The sequence below is a fragment of the Harmonia axyridis genome, chromosome 2 (genome assembly GCF_914767665.1).
Source record: "Harmonia axyridis chromosome 2, icHarAxyr1.1, whole genome shotgun sequence".
In the NCBI taxonomy this organism is placed as follows: domain Eukaryota; kingdom Metazoa; phylum Arthropoda; class Insecta; order Coleoptera; family Coccinellidae; genus Harmonia; species Harmonia axyridis.
Window position 1 is genome coordinate 62298533 of NC_059502.1, and position 21589 is coordinate 62320121.

Below are 21589 nucleotides of genomic sequence, written 5' to 3' on the forward strand. Positions count from 1 at the left end.
ATCGGGTAGAGAATCAGATTTAAATTTTGCCTCACGAATAGAATTTCATGAGGCGAAGCGCTGAGAATGTTACACAATTCCTTAAAAGCACCATAAATATTTGAGCAGTTATCTTATTGAACAACCACTGTATCTCCCTGATTTGTACTAAAAGTATTGTAACCACACTCTAATTCGTGGAATTCTTACAAGCGTTTTACGAAAGTTTCGACAACAATTCTTCGATCGGTAAAATGTCCTATTCCGTTCTCGACACTGTATAAAGGATGTTTTTTTAGAGCTATAAAACTTTAAATTGCAATAAAACAACGGTGGATTATTCGATTGGCATGAATTTTATTTATCCGCAAGATAATCTTGTGTCATTACATTTTAAATAATATGATTTCTGGCATATAACCGCCACGGCTGGCTCGGATGTAGTCCAATCTGGAAGTCCAATTTTCGATAACTTTTTCCAACATTTGTGGCCGTATATCGGCAATAACAAGGCGAATGTAGTCTTCCAAATGATCAAGGGTTTGTGGCTTATCCGCATAGACCAATGACTTTACATAGCCCCACAGAAAGTAGTCTAGCGGTGTTAAATCACAAGATCTTGGAGGCCAACTCACAGGTCCAAAACGTGAAATTAGGCGGTCACCAAACGTGTCTTTCAATGAATCGATTGTGGCACGAGCAGTGTGACATGTTGCGCCGTCTTGTTGGAACCACAGCTCCTGGACATCATGGTTGTGCAATTCAGGAATGAAAAAGTTAGTAATTATGGCTCTATACCGATCACCATTGACTGTAAAGTTCTGGCCATCATCGTTTTTGAAGAAGTACGGACCAATGATTCCACCAGCCCATAAAGCGCACCAAACAGTCAGTTTTTCTGGATGTAACGGTGTTTCGACATACACTTGAGGATTAGCTTCACTCCAAATGCAGCAGTTTTGTTTGTTGACGTAGCCATTCAACCAGAAGTTTGCTTCATCGGTAAACAAAATAAAATGGACGTAGTGCGTGATACGTATTCCGCACAGAACCATTATTTTCTAAAAAAATTGCACTATTTGCAAGCGTTGTTCAGGCGTGAGTCTATTCATGATGAATTGCCAAACCAAACTGAGAATAAATCACTTGACAGCTGTTAAATCGGTCGGCATCTCGAACAGTAACGCCAACTTAAAGTTAGATACCTCGAAAAAAAAACACCCGTTAGTTTATATAGTATATCATTGACGCATATCATTGACGTCATATAGCAAGTATTGGTTTATCAACAATTGATTTCAATTGCCAACCTTGTGGAGACATCACAACTGAAATGGATATTGTAACTTGAGCTTTATTAAAGTCCAGTATGAACTAGAAAAGTTTCAGCCACATTCTGCCCGTTTCCAAAACTCATATTTCTTTGAGTTAGCTGTTTTCTGTCGGAAGTAGAGTTGACGGTGAATTCATAACAGTATTAAAAGTGTAAATTAAAAAATTTTCAGGTTTTTTTATCTGGGTTCATTATTTTCCAAGTCAACCTCTTTGTCGTCTTCAAATGTAACACAAATTTGTTTTTATACCAAATTTTGAATCTTATCATTTGCCACGCGCTGAATACTTCATTTCTTGATGAATTTCATTTTCTTGACATTTTTTAAACTAGTATATGATAGATAACGTTGAAAATAATAAAATCATTTCTATTGAAACATGAATTTTAAGTATCTATTTTAATGGTATTTAGATTTGGAGGGATCGAACACTGCAGTTCATTAAAGAGTTATGTTCAATATTCTGCGTTGACCTCCCTGAAATTACATTCGAAGTGAATTGATTCTCAATAAACCCCAATTTTCCAGGAAATAATTCCACCAATATTCCCTATACAATCATTTGTGAAACAACAGGGATTCAAATACTCCCAGATGATTGCATCCATAACAAATACAGTGAAATTGAAAATTGATTGTTACATATCGAATATCTCGATTTCGTCGAAACCCTTTTCTGTTTTCAGCGTTATTTCCACTTCATATTTTGCAATGTTAACGATTATCGTCGCAAATATTTATATTGAACAGACTAAATTGAGAGACTTCCATGAGAGTGTGTTGGGCTTGTAGGAATTCGGACAAAACTGATTTCGTACAGTCGTAATGCAACCGTGTTTTTGGTTTTGATTTCACAATACTTGGCAATAATTCTTGAATGGGGATCCAATAACTTGGTGCATTTCAATGCAAACAAAACACAAGCATGTCTTTTCTCTTGAAAGGCTGATCTCACTATGCCCAACATAAGCTTGTCAGGAGTAACTATACCTTTGAAGTCATCCATCTCAATGATTGGTATTACTATCAGCAATAACCTTTCTTGGGAGGATCACGTGAGATCGGTTGCCAAAAGTGCATCCCAAAAACTTGGTTTTCTGTTTCGTGCTATGAGCTATTTCACTTCCAGTCAGCTACTTGTGATTTATAAGGCACAGAACCGACCTGTCCTGGAATATTTTTCCCATGTTTGGAGTGCGGCACCTAATCATATTCTGAAACTGCTGGATTCTGTCCAAAAAAGGGCAATTCGTCTCGTCGGTAATGCCTCGCTTACAAACTCGCTCACTACTTTGGAACACCCTAGAAAAGTTAGAGATCTGTCTCTATTTTATAGATATTTTCATGGGCGATGCTCTTCTGAAATATCAACGATCGTTTCTCATTTGGCAGTCTCTTCGAGGTTAACCCGTCAAGTTCAGTCTTCACACCCCTTTGTGGTCGCGTTGGAGACCTGCAGAACATCTCTTTTCAAAGACTCGTTCATCCAACGAACAGCAAGGCTCTGGAACACATTGCCTAGGGAGGTGTTCCCCGAGGCATATAACCTTCATAAATTCAAAAAGAACACCAATTCCTACCTTCTTTCCCTTGGTAATGAGCCATCACGGTGAATAACCATGTATGTGTATATATTATTTCGAGATAAAGCAATACAAAATATTATTAACTTCAAAAAATAAGGCATGTGTAGATGAAAACTCAGTATTAGCAGAGGAAATGTAAACAGGGCATACATTTCAACTTATGATACAAGATACAAGAGTACAGATAAAAATGGGGCCAAGTATATTTGATAGCACTGGTAACCAATGTAAAAGTGTAGATCTAATACTTCCACTGATTATTCTTTTAGAAACGTTAAGCTGTGCATCAATTTTATGATCATGAGCACTGTTGAACCAAACAGAAGAGTGCTGGCATCAGCACCCCATGAAGAACCAGCTAATTTTTGAAGAATATCATTCGACTTCGACAATTTAATGCGCAAATTATATGTCAAATCATCATACGATTATTCATGCTGAGTGTATGGAGGATCATATCATCAAAACTCCTCTCCTAGATGAACAAACCATTCAGGAAGTATCCATATGTACTCTTTTATGGTCGCCAAAGTACTTTTTCAGTTTCATTTAGTATCATTCAATAATAATTGAGAACTGAAACGGGTTCATTCAAAAAACCCCTAGTGGTATTGTTGCATATGTCATGTTTTAATTAATCAAAAGGCATATGGAATTATTAATAATAAACAGGAATGATTGAAACCCATGATATTTTTAAAGTCCATAATACCCACCGTTTCCGTATTGGATATTTCAATTCGAGACCAGACAGCAATGAAAAATTTGAAAGCCAATTAAAAGATATAAATTATTCGCATCAGTTCATAATGGAAAACAATATGTTGGCTCCAATTATGTGGGTCCCATGAAATATTCATTTGCGGCCAAACAACGCCAGGCATGATGAAATATACATCAAATTCAAAGTAAATACTTCCATGGAGATAATGATTACCTATATCGAATTGTTTTTGTGCCTTCGTTTTTTTTTAGTTGGTATTCAATGATTGGTCAATATTGTACCGGAATACCGAAATATACTGCCATCCTGCGTTATTTAATATGTTCATAAACGTAGCCAGAATTGGTTGATGATATGACATAATTTTCGATTCTGAATCATACACATATGTAGATATTATATTTCTCTTCATGGTGAACAGGGTCGGTTGGGCTTTATACATATTTTTTATTGGAGATTGATTAGTTTCTTCAAGAGTCGTGGGCATGACAGTTTCAATGAATTTACAGGGAACGAATCGTTATTGTACATATAATGTAAAAAGGATGTGTAATTCTTCGAGATGTCGAAGATATGTCATGGAGTTGTAAATCTTAAGAGACTTACTGGAGTTGGGAAAGATCGAAGACAAGGCGGTTGTACCAGATGTGTCACATCTGTGTATCAGGTTCTACTCCTTCGAGAATATTCGATTTCCAGGAATCCGCGAAGAGCTTTGTGGGCGGTACGACAAAACTCTTATTGGACTAGGAGATGGTACTTTCCCTAAGGGTGTGGTCAAGCCGGAAGGAGGGAAGGATATTCAGAGTGGACGGGGTAAGTTGCGGTCAGGGGACGAAGTATGTTCGAGTCGAGAGTCAGTTCAAGTTAAGTCGAAGACGAGTAAAATTCAAGTTCGGTCTAAGTCGAAGCAAGAGTAAGTTCAGTCGGTCAACTTAAGACGTAAAGACGGTTCGCGGACAAGATTAAGACGAGTCGCGAACGAATCAAAGACGAGACGACCGAAACTTGTAATAAGACAAAGACATGAAATATCGAGGACGACTCGAGTAATTAACATTAAAGTTAAAGACGAAATTCAGTACCGTAGTGAGAAACTTGTAATTAAGACGTGATTAGTATCTTCTCAATACTGAGTTTGTACTGTATAATTGTGACTTTGTAAATAGATGTAAATAATTAAAAAGAGTAGGTATAATTATAACAAATCCAACAAAGTCACGTAGAAAAATACGAAAGGCCAGGTAATTGAATCATACCTCTAGACGATCGATTAACCAAGCCTACATTAATGAATACACTGCCTTCTAATATCTTGATCTTCACCGCCTTGTCTTCCAACTTCAATTTATGATGACTCTAAATCATTTCCTGGTATTTTCAATTTTTCTCAAACAATTTCCAGATTCGGGCAACCAGAGCTTTGAGCATCGTCAGCAAACTACCTTTCAACCTTTGTCGATTGAGCTGAGATTGACAAACACTTAACCAATGCTTTAATTGTGCATCCGTCTCGGCATCAGTGATGTAGCATCAGTTTACTTAAAATATATCGATCCAGACTTAACTACAAACATCGTCAAAAGTCTTGTCCTCCCCTATCAACTTTCAACTTGTTGAATGTAACATGTCAATGCTCAGAACTCATTGAGTGACGTGGTGGAAGGACGCGTTTTTGGATCATTTATATACATTCCATTAAAAAAGAAGTGATTATCTTTCGAGTGAAATTAATATTGTCTTCTGAAAGTCCATTCGATATTTTTCTACTAGTCCTCAAACGAAAAGAAATGCCTGCAGATAAAATTCTAATTCATTCCGAAAGTATTGAACCCACTTCACTCCTAATAGACAGTATCTAGCCAAACTTTCATTCTCCAGTGGAATATCACTCGAGGTGTAATGCATTGAAATGAAGGACATGTGTTCGATAGATTTGGGAGTAAAAGCCTGCTGATTGTAAAATAACACGGAAAACGAACGATCTCGCGAAATGGTATTCACATGAAACGGATGAGAAACGCTTTGAGCTTATCTATAAGTGGATTGAGTTCATTGAAAACCGTTTTCTATTCAGAGATTTGCTGCAAGAGGAAACAGGGAGTTTCCTCGGAGAAAGGTGGAAATCATTACTTCAAGAAAATGGTTTCTTTCTTTTATGTGTCTTCATGAACTTCACGAAGTTCTTCAAAGTTAGGTATTTAAAGAGTTGAGAAAAACAAAACAAATTTTCAGCAGGTCGTTCAATTCCTTTCAACTCCCATGTATCTCGAATTATTGAAATAAAAAGCATTACTGAAGTCAGAATTTTTATTTATTTCAAAAGTATGCTTTAGAGCGTGAAGTGAATAAAAATGTTACAATTCAAATTTCTAAATAAATAGATACATCTGCAGAATTTTTTGCTTTCTTTGTAGACGGGAACTGAATGACTTCCAAGGTTTGAATTTTTTCCCTGAAAATTTCAGATATTCAATGATAACGAACGAAAACCGAAATCGTTTTGATAATTTCAGGTTGGAAAAACACCCTGTACATTTTACAATTGTTATTTTCATATTTCCAACTCTAACTGATAGTGAACTACAAATTTCCCGAATTGTTCCACAGGGTGTTAAGAAATTGGACTACAAAAACTTGTTTTTTTTTCCACCCTGTATAAAGAAGCTATCAAAACTTCTGGAAAACTTTTCTGGAGTTTGTTTTAATACCAAAGAATTTATCTTCAATTTGACGTAGAATCAATTGGAATCGACGGACAATTACGAAAGTTCTTCTACAACAAACTTCAGCAAAATTTTAGGTGGCCGAGTCTTTTTTTGGTTGTCCTGTATTGCGAAAAAAGATCCAAAAATACAATACATTCAAGCTGCTTGATAAGGTCTTATACACAAATCCTTCAACTCATAAACAGATAACATAAGTGTTTAAATAGGTTAGGTTAGGTTAGGTTAGATTACGTTAGGTTAGGTTACAAACTTCAGCAAAATTTTAGGTGGCCCAGTCTTTTTTTTTGTCCTGTATTGCGAAAAAAAACTCCAAAAATACAATACATTCAAGCTGCTTGATGAGGTCTTATATACAAATCCTTCAACTCGTAAACAGATAACATAAGTGTTCAAATAGGTTAGTTGCTGGGGAGACACAAACAAAATATCCGATGTATCTCTTTCATACTCATAACATGCAAAACTCTTGTATCATCCAGGATTAAAGAGAAACATACACTTGGAAACAACGAAGCAGGTAATTTTCCCGTCTGCAACACTTCTGGAAGACACCGCCAAGATCGCGATAATGAAAATAATGCAGAGAGAAGTCGTGTTGGCCTATTAAGTGACGTATCAGGGGAACCCCGGAGCTGGTTTACTTACATTCCGCATTTCTAAGTTTTCACAATTAAGGAAACGTTCTCCTCTCCAGAAGGTTTCCCCCAAGGGGCTGGTGACAAGAGCTAAGTACTCGTTGCCTCGAAGAGGGTGATAATGGTCACCCAACTAATTCTTCCTTTGTTGCAGAACTGCTCTCAAAATTATACAATGAGGATGAGGTTCCTCAAAACGCCTTTGTTCTTCGTTTGATGGCCGTAATGAGGTAATCGGAGGATTCGGTGAACTTCAGTGTTATTGCAAAGAATTACTGGTGGCTTACTCTGAGTTGTTGAGGCAAGAAACGACCGCTATTCTATTTCATCACAAGAAAATGTTCAGTGAACACTTTTACCTTTAGGGAACCTTATAAAACACTTTAGTTCAAATGACTTCGATTTGGATCATCTATTACTTTGTACCGGAAATTGAAGTATGGAACTTGATCCTAATTCATCATGTTGTATCCAGAATTATGCCTTCCGAAAGATTAAATGCAGGATAGATGCAAGTTGTGCATGTGCTGTGGAAATTTGACTTACTAACTCTGATTATCTACTTACTTCCAAAGGTCAAATATTACATAGATGCACCTTTGGGAGATCTAGTATTGAAGCCGTGACTCCAACATTAAATAGAGAAAGATTGACGTACCCATGAAGGAGGGAATACAGAAGTTTGAATGTGATGGAATAGTATTGAGAAGACTAAGATTTGGGGTTTATTGGGATAGCAGTCGACTACACAATTATCCAGTATTGATTAGTTGAATATGTAGATCCAATCAGAACTATTATGTGCCTCCGATCAGCCAATGCAAATATCATGCATCCCACTCCTATGTTCCTCTTTCTCTCTCTCATTCATATGTGAATTTTTTTCGTTCTCTGATGCAATCTATGTATCACTGCATAACAATATCTGTGACAATGTGACACTAATACACCATAAAGAAATGGAATTTGGTCTATAAAAGCTCGTAAAAAGATACAGAATAATTTATTCAGAGTTTTTATAAAACTGACATTTTGTCTATATTCCGAGACAAAAATTAACTAAATATATCATAAAGATATATTATTGTGAAGGAATAGACACAAATATGTAATTTTTTATATTTATATTGAATAACTTTCATGATGTAGATTCACTAAACCTTTACAATACAAAAACGACTAAATCCTTAATTATGATTATTCATTGCGAAAACAATAATTTCATAAATATTGGCGATGATATCATAAGCAGCCTATTAAGAATAAGTGATTTACCTTCTTTTCACGATTTCTTCATGCATTATTGTAGGCTTGGTTAATTGATCGTCTAGAGATATGATTCGATTACCTGGCCTTTCGTCTTTTTCTCCGTGACTTTGTTGGATTCGTAATAATTAAACTCTTTTGAATTATTTACATCTATTTACAAAGCCACAATTATACAGTACAAACTCAGTATTGAGAAGATCCTAATTACGTCTTAATTAACAAGTTCCTCACTACGGTACTGAATTTCGTCTTTAACTCGTTTGTTGATTACTCGAAACGTCTTCGTTTATCACGTCTTCGTCGTACTCCAAGTTTTTCGGTCATCTCGTCTCTAACTCGTCTTAATTTAGTCCGCGAACCGTCTTTTCGTCTTACGTCTTAAGTTGACCGACCGAACTTGACTCGTCTTCGGCTTAATTTGAACTGAACTCTCTGCCGATTGGAACTTACCCTGTCTCGAATATCGACCTCCCTTCTTTCGGCTTGACCACACCCTTAGGGAAAGTACCATCCCCTAGTCCAATAAGAATTTTGCCGTACCGCACACAAAGATCTTCGCGGATTCCTGGAAATCGAATATTCTCGAAGGACTCGAACCTGATACACAGATGTGACACATCTGGTACGACCGTATTGTCTTCGAACTTTCACAACCTCCCAGTAAATCTCTTCAAGATTTACAACTCCGTGACATATCTTCGACACCTCGAAGAATAACACATCCTTTTTACATTATATGTACAATAACAATTCGTTCCTTGTAAATTCATTGAAACTGTCATGCCCTCGAAACTTGAAGAAACTAATAGGTCTCCAAGCATCCGGTTGACCATCTCAAATATTTACAGGGGACAATAACTAGATTATTACATTAAACTGAGAGAATGCTTCAAAAAAAGTTACCAAAGAAAGTACTAAATTGCTACCCTGTACCCTCGAATGCAGACTTGAAAAAATGCCTAATTCTAGAATTAAAGAAGTACAAGAAAATGGAAGATCAACTTCTATAAATAACACAATTCTAGAATGCCAGATACCCAGAATTTCATTCAGTAAAAAACCACTACCTTTGCGATAATGATAATGAAGGTTTTCCTTCGTATAAACGCAGAAACATTTTTGAATCAATACAGTAGATTTTCCTTAAACCAACACTATCGCCGATTCCTTTATACTTCCTCCATCTGAGGGTCCCCGATATCATCCAAGTGAAAAAAAACATCAATATCCGCCACAAATTGGCTGCTTTTCTAGTGTATGCGGCAGGTTTCGCGACATCCACCCTGATCGTATTGACAGATTGTTAAAATTGATATATGGCTTTTCCAGATGATTCTAATGATGTTTATCGGAAGATATATTGGTCTTCACCTCTTCTTTATCGACGCTCGAAGATCCTTCAACTTGTTGAGGGTGTACAAATATGAAATGGGATAATCTGAATTTCTATCCTATTCCTACTCTAAATATGCTGAAAGAATGGTAGCAAATTAAATCGTTCCTGAAAAAAAAAAAAAATTAACTCTTTTCAGAGAACAATATCTCAATAGGTACTTCGAAAAGCATATATCATATCACAAATATCACGTGAGGTTCTCTGAATACTATGTGACATTTAACGGCAAATTAATTTCTTAAAAAGCATTCCTGATAACGTTTTCCATTCAGAAATAGTATATAATATTGATAAATTAGTTAGCTATAACCTATATAGTGTGGTTAAAGATTTAACTTTTGGTGACGCTAAGTATGCACCTCACAAAATAATCTTGGATTTTCATCTGACCAATACCTACATTGATACACAGTGTGGAAGGATGGTCTAATTAAAAAACTACATGATCATTTGAACTGTGGAAAAATGATTCGTTCAATCAAAAACATGTTGTCTGATAGGAGACTTCGAGTTTTTGTTGATGACAAAAGTAGTAGTTTCAAAACGTTGAATAATGGTCTTCCGCAGGGATCGGTTTTGTCCCCCATACTTTTTAATTTATACTTGTGTGATATCCCTGTTACTTCATCTGAGAAATTCATTTATGCCGATGATATTGCTCTTTTGTTTCGTCATTCTGATTTTGGAATTATTGAAAATTATGGAAAAATATTTTCTTGAGTGGCGCTTATGCCCTAATCCAAATAAAACAGAAGTATCCTGTTTTCATTTAAATAATCAACAAAAATACAGAAAATTGAAAGTAACTTTCATTAATTCCGTCTTGAATCATAATTTTGCTCCCAAATATCTTGGAGTTAAACTTGATTCTTCTTTGAATTTCAAGGTTCACTTGGAAAATTTGCGTTTGAAATTGAAGTCGAGGAATAATATCCTCCAAAAATTAGCAGCATCTTTATGGGGTGCTGATGCCAGTACTCTTCGTACAGCAGCCTTGTCCTTGGTTTTTTCTGCTGCTGAATACTGTTGTTCTGTTTGGTTCAAGAGTGCTTATATTCATAAAAGTGATGCACAGCTTAACGTTTCTATGAGAATTATTGGTGGAACTATTAGATCTACACCTTTACATTGGTTACCGGTGCTATCACATATAGTTCCACCTCATATTCGTAGACAGGTTGCAATCAAGAAATTTTGGGATAAATTTCATTTCTACTCGAACTCATTTCTAATTGTATCCTACTTCCCAGATTGTAGAACTGCTAGATTGAAATCACGCAAACCTTTATGGATTAATTCCTTCCTTCAATCTAATGAAAGCGACAAGGAAATTTGGCGTTCGGAATGGACTTCTTCTAACGTCTTCAACAAAAGTCTTATCGTTGATCCTTCAGAAAAAGTTCTAGGTTTCAGGAAAATTTGGTGTATTTTAAATCGACTTAGTCATGGTCGTTGTAATATTACCCTCTTCAAATGGCATTCTATTGATGGCCCACTATGTGAGTGTGGTGTAGAAGAAACCATTGACCACTTGGTGAATAATTGTCCGATTTATAAATTTCATGGTGGTTTCCAAGCTATCCATTCAGTTTCAGATTCTTTTTAGAATGGGTCGCTAACTTCAAATCGATATAATGAAAACTAATATTTAGTACTCCTTTCTGCTTCTTTTTTTTTTTGTTTTAGGATCCAATTGGCAATTATAGAGTCGTCAACCGTTGATGAAAAGAGAGGATGAAGAAAATTTTGTTTTGGTTGAAGAGGAAGTCCTTCAATATAAATTATGTCAGCTTATACTGTAAACGTTTACACAAACTAGTCACTACACCGATACGGGGAGGCAGAGTTTTTGCTGAGGTTTTTATCTGTTCTCTTGTATCATACGTTGAAATGTATGATGCCCCGTTAATAATTTGTATTGCTCTTTCTGAAAAGAATATATATCTATGTTTATTACTCTATGGTATTTTCCACGATAATTTTTCCTCATCGGTGTCTTCATAGTTCAAAAAACTAACTGCTCATAAACGAAATATTTCCCAAACTTCCACCATTGGCATTGCTAGCTTTTAAAAACTTTCTGTTTGTTACAGGACGAAAAGCTGGAAGACGTCAACGGCATGGAGAAGGATAACGGTGACGCCGACCACGACGACTTCATGGAAAACATGGAGAATGGCAGGAACGGCCTGACCGGAACCCCTGACTCCCTGAACTCCCGTAACGATAAAGAGTTGGAGGACTTAATGGACGTGGAGTCGACGGCAAAGACCTGTATAATGCACGCCCTGAGCATAGTGAGCACTCCGACGCCACAAACGGGATCATCTCCTCCTCCCTTAGCGGCCACAGCTCCCCATAACGGAGCACAAGACGCCTGGAAAACTCCGGGTCACACGATACATTAATTAGCCAATGTGATGGACGTTCTTTCGAAATGAGAGATGAATACACGAAGCCGCTGAAAGTTCGACGAAAATTATTTCGTTGACATAAAAGATGATCTTTTTTTTTCGTGATGGCCCTGTAAATAGACGAATAGTTGATGAACTTGCCTATATGGACATTGACACCCCTATTCTTCCATGTTTTCATTCGATTTACTTTGGAAATATTATAACTATCCTAGAATTATAAGAGAAATGTCGATATTTTGTTAGCAGTGAATACAAGTGTACAAAAATTTTATAATGTCTCCGCATAATATTCTGATCTTCTGAACAACATTATTTTGTTGGAATTTCTCATTAATATTCAGATGTGAGTAACAATTTATCAATTAATTTTCTTCGAATATTACATTATCCCCTAACCTACACTCACCGGCAAAAAAGTTCATTGTCCAAGAACTTTTCATCGATTTCAATCTTTTCTACACCAAATTGAACATAATAGTACATTGTGCAACAAGTGGGGAAAGTCCAACTTTTCTCGCGAGTGTGAAAGTTTGTGACACGAGCCTGAAATGCGAGTGTCACAAACCCACGAGCGAGAAAAAGGCTTCCTCCACATGTAGAACGACTCAAAAGCCCAATTTCATTGGTCTACCAATCGAGGTGTGGGCAGAGTGCTGTGAGAAATAATATTTCCCACAGTATGAGCAGAACATAGTTTTGAAATTGAGTAAGCTATGGAGAATACGCTACTTTTCATAGCAGTTGTAGGAAAAGTATAGTGTGCAACATGTGGAGAAAGTCCTTTTCTCGCTCGTGTGTTTAGGAAATAGTATAGTGTGCAACAAGTGGGGAGTGTCCAACTTTTCTCGCGAGTGTGGAAGTTTGTGGTACGAGCAGGAAAGGCGAGTGCCGCAAACACACGAGCGAGAAAAGAACTTTCTCCACATGTTACACACTATACTTTTCCTAAAACTGCACAAATTTCAATAATTCAAGTAATGGACTTGATTCAAATCAAAATGGCCTCCGTTGACAGTATGTGCTAATTTCCATAGTATGTGCTTTTCCATAGAAACGACTCAAAAGCCCAATTTCATTGGTCTACCAAGCGAGGTGTGGGCAAAGTGCCGTGAGAAATAATATTTCCCACAGTATGAGCAATACATAGTTTTGAAATTGAGTAAGCTATGAAGAATACGCTACTTTTCATAGCAATTGTAGGAAAATTCTTTTTCATTAAAAATAACCTTAAAAAAGTTTTCTAAAAATGTAAATAGCTTACAGCCAAATTTTAGGTGTCCCAGTTTTTTTGCCGGTGAGTGTATTGACCTGTTACTTGCACACTCCTTTTTGACAGTTTTTATTTTGCAAGGCGAATCTCGTATTTTAATTTGGAACCATAGTTTGGGGACACCCTGTATAGGGTTGCACAAATACTAACAGGTTTTATAAATAATTTTTAATTTTATTCTTCATCAAAATTTCATTTAAATAGTTTCCGAAAAAAAATGTCCAATGGATACTTTTTTCGAACGACTTTTATATTTTACAGAACTATTACATTATCTGAAGGGTAAAAAGAAATACTTCGAGGATTCGCCTAATTTATTTGTTGGTGGACGTTACATTTCGACTAAAGATTCAGAAATTGCCTCGTTTGAAGCCTTAATTATCGAACAACTCTGATTGAATATTAGGCCTCACTTAGTCTGAAGGCATGTGCAAAAACATCTTGTTGGGGAGCTTTTTTTTCAAAAGCTAGAGTCAAATAGTTCAATAGTTCCAAAAATAGAACAGTGTTACCTAAAATTCTCTTTCAACTTTTATTGATGAGGTAATAAATACAACAATTAAAGTATTATGAAGGAGGTTTGGAATAAATTACATTGAAATTATTTCATCCCCAAAAAAGTATCAAACACACAAGAACATGATAAGATTTTTGCGATATTTGTTGTAAGATCACCAAAAAAATCTTCGAAAAAGTGAATGAACATTTGATAATCACACTTTCGTCCCAAAAAAAGAAAAAATTCTCCTCAAATCGTACATTTGTACGCAATAATTAGTCCAAACGGAATCAGGCTTATAACTATATGTACGTTATCTATTCCTAATGTATTATCAAAATATTGCTTCATCCCAAAAATTAAAAGGAGGAGAAATCCGAGGTGTGATCATCAGTTTTCAAATGTACATTTTCATGAAAGAATTCATTCAGATTTTCGAAGTTTTGCTGCAATCTTCACGCTTTCGGTTAAGTACCCTCTATATGGCTTTTTAATTTTTTTGGTACTGTCAAATTTTCTGAAAATGTTCAGTTATTTTCTAGAAGGACAACCCGAAAAAAATCTGTATTAATATCTGCAAATAACAAACCAGGACGTTGGAGAAGTTGCAATTTGGAATTTTGTCCAAATTCCTATAATAATAATTAATAATAAAATTACTGATCATTTACGGATTTTCATACGGTATTATTTTTGATGTTTTCTGAGGAGGTTATTATAAGCTGAAATCCAAAAAGTAGATTGAAATTATATCAATAACATATTAGTCGAATTATAACCAAGAAATAATTCTTTTGATCTCAAATTAGATCAGACAAATAAAATTGTGCTTCCATCACGCCACACTGTGTATTCAATTGTTGTATCTAGAAATTACTGAATGCACTTTTATACCAGTAGCGGCTTGATCATTGAAATTGATTTCCCATTTTATTATTAGATCATGTTGAAATATTCATTCTACTTCTTCATTTCAAGTTGTAATGAAATCCTCAGTTCGTTTTAGTTTTCAAAATGTAAATATGAATTGTAAATGAAAAGCAACTAACATATCATGAATTTCCATTTAGTGATGAAAATTTTGAATAAGAATTTGAAATTTCTCTATAGTTACTGAGAAATTATTCAGTTTTTTGTTTGAATTGAGAGTGTATTGTTTTAGATCAAATTTAGATAATAAATGTTGAAGCGTATTTATATTTATATATTGTAAAGCCTTTATGAACTATATAGTGAATGTTGAACTCTATCTGACCAAAAGCGAATTATAAAATCATTTGACTAGGAAGATTCAAACTTTTGATTGATATTTATTCATGAATATTTCAGAACGTTCCATTTCTTGCAATGGAAATATCATGGAAGGTACCTACCTATATTCTAAAACTATTATCAGTTTTGTTTAGACCCTTAAATATTGTCTATATCAATTATTGATATCTAAATGAAATGACAAGTTGAAAAATCATAGAATAACAACATGGATGTTAGAAATTGCTTAGTGAAACATATTCCGTCTTTCAGCGAAGCTATGTTTTATTATTATTATTTTGAATGAAACTATCTGATGTTCGAAGCCTAATCTGAGACCTATTTTATTTCTGGCAGTGAAACTGATGTAAATAACACTTATGCCTCATGGATCACATTATTATTTCGTACCGCATTTCGGAGTTTAGTGTTGCTAATGATCATGTAATCTATATATTAAGATAGTACCTCTTATTATAAAGTTATTGAAATAAATGTCCTTCATTATAGATTGTGTTTTCCTTTTTACTACTCAGTATACAAAAATATCTTATTGAATTAAATCCGTTGAACCCCGTATTCAGTAATTTTCGAAAGAAACAGACTTTGGTTCAATTCAACGATGGAAATTAACTCAAAAGAAGGTTTTTTCAAAGACGAAAGGCATCGAATAGTTTATAAAATGATCAGAAGGTGTTAAATCATAACCTTCTGGTGGTAAATCTCCTTCTAGTGAATAAAACTTCTTCTAAAGTTCTTATATTTTATTCAACATTAGCAATATAATATACAGACCTGAATTGGCTATAAAAAATAACGAAATACTGAAGAAACTGAAGAAATTTATCGATTTATTCGAAAGACAAATATGACTGATCGATTAGTAAATGCACAATTTACTCTTTAGTCTTTCTCTTTCAAAAAGGAAAAGCAATGAAAATATTTGTAATGAGTAGTAGTGTGTAGGATAGATTAGGTAGAACAAAACGCTAATTTTATTGATCAGATTACTGATCAGTGATCTCTGTATAGCGGGTATAGCAGTGAATAGGGAAATTATCATATTTCTAATCATAATCTACCGATGCGACGGCTCATAAGATATACTGTTTTTCTCCGATGGACAGTACATATTGATTTTGCAGACACACCCCAATCAGCAAAGTATTACTTTTCCTGCCTAGGCATCAAAGTGTTTATTCTCAATGCGAATAAAACATTCGGCATTTCCTGACAATCAATATTTTTTGCCACCTTCCTTATTTCTGGATGAGTAGGAACTTCTAAGTCGCTATCACTGTCCATAATATAAATATATCCGATATTTTTCCAAAAAAACTGTCAGATATTTCAAAAGTTGTCAAACTATAATTGAATCCCCTGGTTTCAAAACCCGACAAATCCGTTTGGGTCAAATGTTGGGAAATCGCAAAAAGCTGTTCCGTTATGTTGGAATCGTTAGTAATATTTATGCTTTTGCAAGAACAATAGGATTTTGTAACGGGTGTTTTTTTTCGAGGTATATAACTTTAAGATGGCATTACTGTTCAAGATGGCGACCGATTTAACAGCTGTCAAGTGATTTATTCTCAGTTTGGTTTGGCAATTCATCATAAATAGACGTCTGAATAACGCTTGCAAATGGTGCAATTTCATTTCGAAAATAATAGTTCTGTGCGGAATACGTATCGCGCACTACGTCCATTAGCGATGAAGCACACTTCTGGTTGAGTGGCTACGTCAACAAACAAAACTGCCGCATTTGGAGTGAAGCTAATCCTCAAGTGTATGTCGAAACACCGTTACATCCAGAAAAACTGACTGTTTGATGCGCTTTATGGGCTGGTGGAATAATGGGTCCGTACTTCTTCAAAAACGATGATGGCCAGAACGTTACAGTCAATGGTGATCGGTATAGAGCCATGATTACTAACTTTTTCATTCCTGAATTGAACAACCATGATGTTCAGGAGCTGTGGTTCCAACAAGACGGCGCAACATGTCACACAGCTCGTGTCACAATCGATTTATTGAAAGACACGTTTGGTGACCGCCTAATTTCACGTTTTGGACCTGTGAATTGGCCTCCAAGATCTTGTGATTTATCACCGCTAGACTACTTTCTGTGGGGCTATGTAAAGTCATTGGTCTATGCGGATAAGCCACAAAACCTTCACCATTTGGAAGACAACATTCGCCTTGTTATTGCCGATATACGGCCACAAATGTTGGAAAAAGTCATCGAAAATTGGACGTCCAGATTGGACTACATCTGAGCCAGCCGTGGCGGTCATATGCCAGAAATCATATTTAAAATGTAATGCCACAAGATTATCTTGCGGATAAATAAAATTCATGTCAATCGAATAATCCATCGTTGTTTTATTACAATTTAAAGTTCTATAGCTCTAAAAAAAACACCCTTTATATAGAATGATGGTTATACAAACTATTGAATTTCGATTCAGTTGTGGAATAACACAAATAAAGATTTGCTGTCAAATCTATTGCAGTTGAAATAGAGGGAAATATTCATCTGATTTGCAGAACATAGATTGTTTATTTCTTGAGAAATCTAGGGCGGCAAAGACCTGTGACAATGTGTGTATTCATCATTATTCTTCACTCAATAACCACACAAACTCTCCCGTTAATAATACATATATTTCTGCCTTCTGGACTAGAATTTTGCGTCGACCTCGAACGATTTTTTTTCGCGTTGAATCAGTGCACATTATCACACTAACGGGCGCCTCCCCATCAATTCACGAGAGCGGCTGGAGCAAAAACAATGAGCCAAGGGGGTAGATAATGTCGCGTGTTGCCGTCATATTATCCTCTGGTGGCATTCATCACCAGTCGGCACTCCCAACACGCTTGTACTGCCTTGCACCGGACCTTCCAATTGTGTTTTATGACATTCGCCCGACCCACCTTTTATGACTCTATAATCAAAATGAGCGGCTGAATTTCCATTTTTCGGGGGTTCGAATAGTGTAATTCAGTTTCATCCGAACAAACCTTATTTTTGGCATTTTTTCGTAGGAAACTCTGTTTTGCCTGAGTCTAAATTAATTGAATAAGGTTTGTGGCTTGAGGACTGGGAAAATCAAGTGAATTCTTATAGAATTCTCGACGTTTCGATCCAAAGTTGGATCTTTTTCGTGACTGAAACATCATTAATTCATTATAAACATTGGATTCGAAAATACAAGGTTCTTCAAAATATAGGCGTATAACTTTGCTTCCGCCGGTTTGATATAGATAGCTCTAGCAGTAAGTGGTAGTCGAAATAAATATTTCGTAGATGTCATACAATAAGCTTAGGTACTTGTAATTATGACACCATCGAAATATTAGTCGAATTGTGTCTGCATCATAAAGTTATTCTCGATAAGACATGTCAGCTTACGAGCCAAATTCTCGTCTTTTGCGGGAGGTTGTAATTGTATGCTTTAATATGAAGAAATCTGCAGCTGCGGCTCATTGAATGCTCCCAACTACCAATGGTAAGGCCGCTATTGGTGAAAGAACGTGCCGAGAGTGGTTTCAACGCTTCAAGAACGGTGATTTTGACGTCCAAAGACCAGCAAGGTTTTCGAAGATGCATTGGATTGGAGGCATTACTTGATCAAGACTCGTGTCAAACGCAACAAAAAAAAGCGGGATCATTGAGAGTGACGCAACAAGACATTTCAAAACGCCTGAAAGTCATGGGAATGATTCAGAAACAAAGAAATTAAGTGCCGTACGAGTTGCGGTCGAGAGATGTTGGACGATTTTTGTTTGCTTGTGAACAGCTGCTTGCAAAGTAAAGACGGAAGGGATTTCTGCATCGCTTCGTTACTGGAGACGAAAAATGGGTTCATTACGATAATCCCAAGCGCAGTAAATCATGGGGAAATCTCGGTCATGCTTCCAAATCGACGGTCAAACCGAATATTCACGGTTCCATGGTCATGCTTAATATTTTGTGGGAACAGCTCGTCGTAGTGTTTCATCAGTTGTTAAAACCGACTGAAACAATCACAGGTGATCGTTATCGAATGCAATTAATGCGTATGAACCGAGCATTGAGAGACAAACGGTCGCAATACAAGGAGAGACATGATAAAGTGATTTTACAGTATGACAATTATCAACCCCATGTTACGAAAGTGGTCAAGACATACTTGGAAACGTTGAAATGGGAAATTCTACCCCACCCGCCGTATTCTCCAGACTTTGCTTCATCTGACTACCACAATAAAGAAGTAAAAAAATGGATCTATTTAGATTGCTTCGAAAGATGAGTAGTTTTTTTATCGCGGGATTCGTACGCTCCCCGAAAGATGGAAGAAATACTTCGAATCATGAATGTATAACCGAGTGTATAACCAGTTTTTCACAATAATGCCTCGAATTTCGGAAAAAAATTACGGAAGCAAAGTTCTACGCCTATGTACAATGTGAAATATAATTATGGGATAAAATAATTGAAATCTACAATACACATTGAAATATTATCCAGAAGCAGCCAGATAGGTCTGGACGAAAAATTATTGAATTTATATAGTTCTCAAATTGGATTCACCTTTTCAACTGGAAATAGCAACATTTCGGGACCGTATTTTCCAAGTCAAAATAAGATTTTTTTCCCATAAATATGTTTCCGCAAACGCTTCCTTACTGAATTACAGAGTGTTAAAGTTTCAAGATTTTTTTAGTTTTTTCTTCATAGCTCTATCAGTGTTCGAGATATTAAGATCAAATTCGAAATATAGGTTCGTTAGGTTTCTTTTCTTAAGGAAACTTGTTATTAGGTCACAAACCGAATAACTAAAGTTTTTGACCTCATTGTGGACAACAGAAATACGAAACCCAGCCAACTTCCTGAAGAGCTTCTTGTGTGAGACTCTCGCTCTACTGAAATCAGCGTTAACCACATCAATTTGCTTGCGATTATCTAGTAAACTTGATACGTTTCGGGTGAAGGTACAAAGGATTAAGACTGCACTTCTCGACAAGCTATAAAGCCTGTTCTGGAGCCCACAGGGTTCCAATCTGGGGCCTCCCATTTTCCTTGTGGTCATCAACGACGTATGCTATAAACTCGCATGGTTGAGATTTCTTTTTGCAGATGATCTCAAATTCTATAGAGGAATTGTCAACATAGCTGATGGTCCGTTTTTGCAGGACGATATCCAACGCTTGTCTGAATGGTGCTCTTCCAACAGAATCAGCAATTGATATCGACTATAAAATTGATGGTCAACCTATGAAAAGTTATTGTGCAATCCTTGAAGAAGTGACACTAAATAATATTTTTGCAATATGCTCAATTTTTATAAAAATTTGAATTCCTGATAATTTCATCGTTATATGGCATTGGAAGGAACTAGTAATGACGTTTATAGGTATAACAGGAATGTTTATGTGTTAAAAATATCGATAAAACCCCAAATTAAAAATGCACAATGATTATTCGTAGCACACTCATCGAAGAAGCTGTCAAACGAAAAGATCGACATCCATACGAATCAGCGCCACCCCGTGTCAATGCAGCAAGCATAAAACATTGATCATAATAGGAGGAAAATTGAAGAGCAGTATCTAAACCTAATTAACAACCATTGTCGTCCAATTGAATTCCAGGACCGACGGCACGATGCGGCAGACATCGAGTGGTATGAGAAAATTGGTTCATCCTCTTCAATGAAGAGTTTCATTCGTTGATAATGGTGGAATGGAACTGCAGAGAGTGGTCCTCCATGTTGAATTAGTCCGGTGGTTGACGGGTGCATTGTCATTAAACTGTACAGAATTTGTCGATATCATTTCAATTCAACGAGGTCGAAATTCTGTATTCAGTTCGTGATTTATTTCGCGTAATATCGCCGGCATTGAAGATCTCTTCAATTTGTTAATCAACGGATGAGAATATTCACCATGATTTAACTACGTCTACTCGAAGACTTGACTAGTTACTTTCTAGGGTTTAAAAAATAAAATATTTTGTTAAGCTTAATAACTTAATACACTGCGCAAAAAATTAACGCACATTATGGAAATCTCAAATTTATTCTACAACTGAAGGTGTTCTCAATGATAATTATTTTTATCTGAACTATGCATGCATATGTTATCCACTTTCAACGTTTTTCTTCAATACAGATGTTTTTTCCCAGCAGGAATAAAAAAAGATGAGATTATCAGATTTTGAATGTATTGGCTCCATTCTGAAATCAGTTGTTCTCGATCAATTCTAGCGATCAATAGTTTTTCTTTCGTTTGATTTTCTACACTCGATCGCTATTCAACGCGAAACACGCAATTTGACCAAAGAGGAATGTGCCCAAGCGGTAGTTTCGCGAGAAGAAGGGTGGACATACACAAGAATTGCAGAAAGGTTTGGAGTTTCCCATACAAGTGTGTCCAGAATGTTGCAGCGATTTAGGGAGACAGGTATGAATGTCCGAAGACCAGGACAGGGTAGACCACTGACATTCAAGAACGTTACT

The 21589-nt window shown here is 36.0% G+C and overlaps 1 protein-coding gene across 2 annotated transcripts in view; it reads left to right on the top strand.

Annotated features, from left to right (window-relative positions):
- The window catches only part of LOC123673575, a 493067-nt gene extending 480613 nt beyond the window's left edge, over positions 1 to 12454 (top strand). Inside the window, exon 10 of one of the 2 annotated variants that reach the window (XM_045608159.1) lies at positions 11746 to 12453. In XM_045608159.1, coding sequence (XP_045464115.1) covers positions 11746 to 12060 — 315 coding nt within the window. In that variant the 3' untranslated portion in view covers positions 12061 to 12453. Of the gene's footprint in view, positions 1 to 11745 lie in introns of both variants that reach the window. The other variant, XM_045608160.1, reaches the window with a different exon arrangement.
- Positions 12455 to 21589: the final 9135 nt, after the last annotated feature.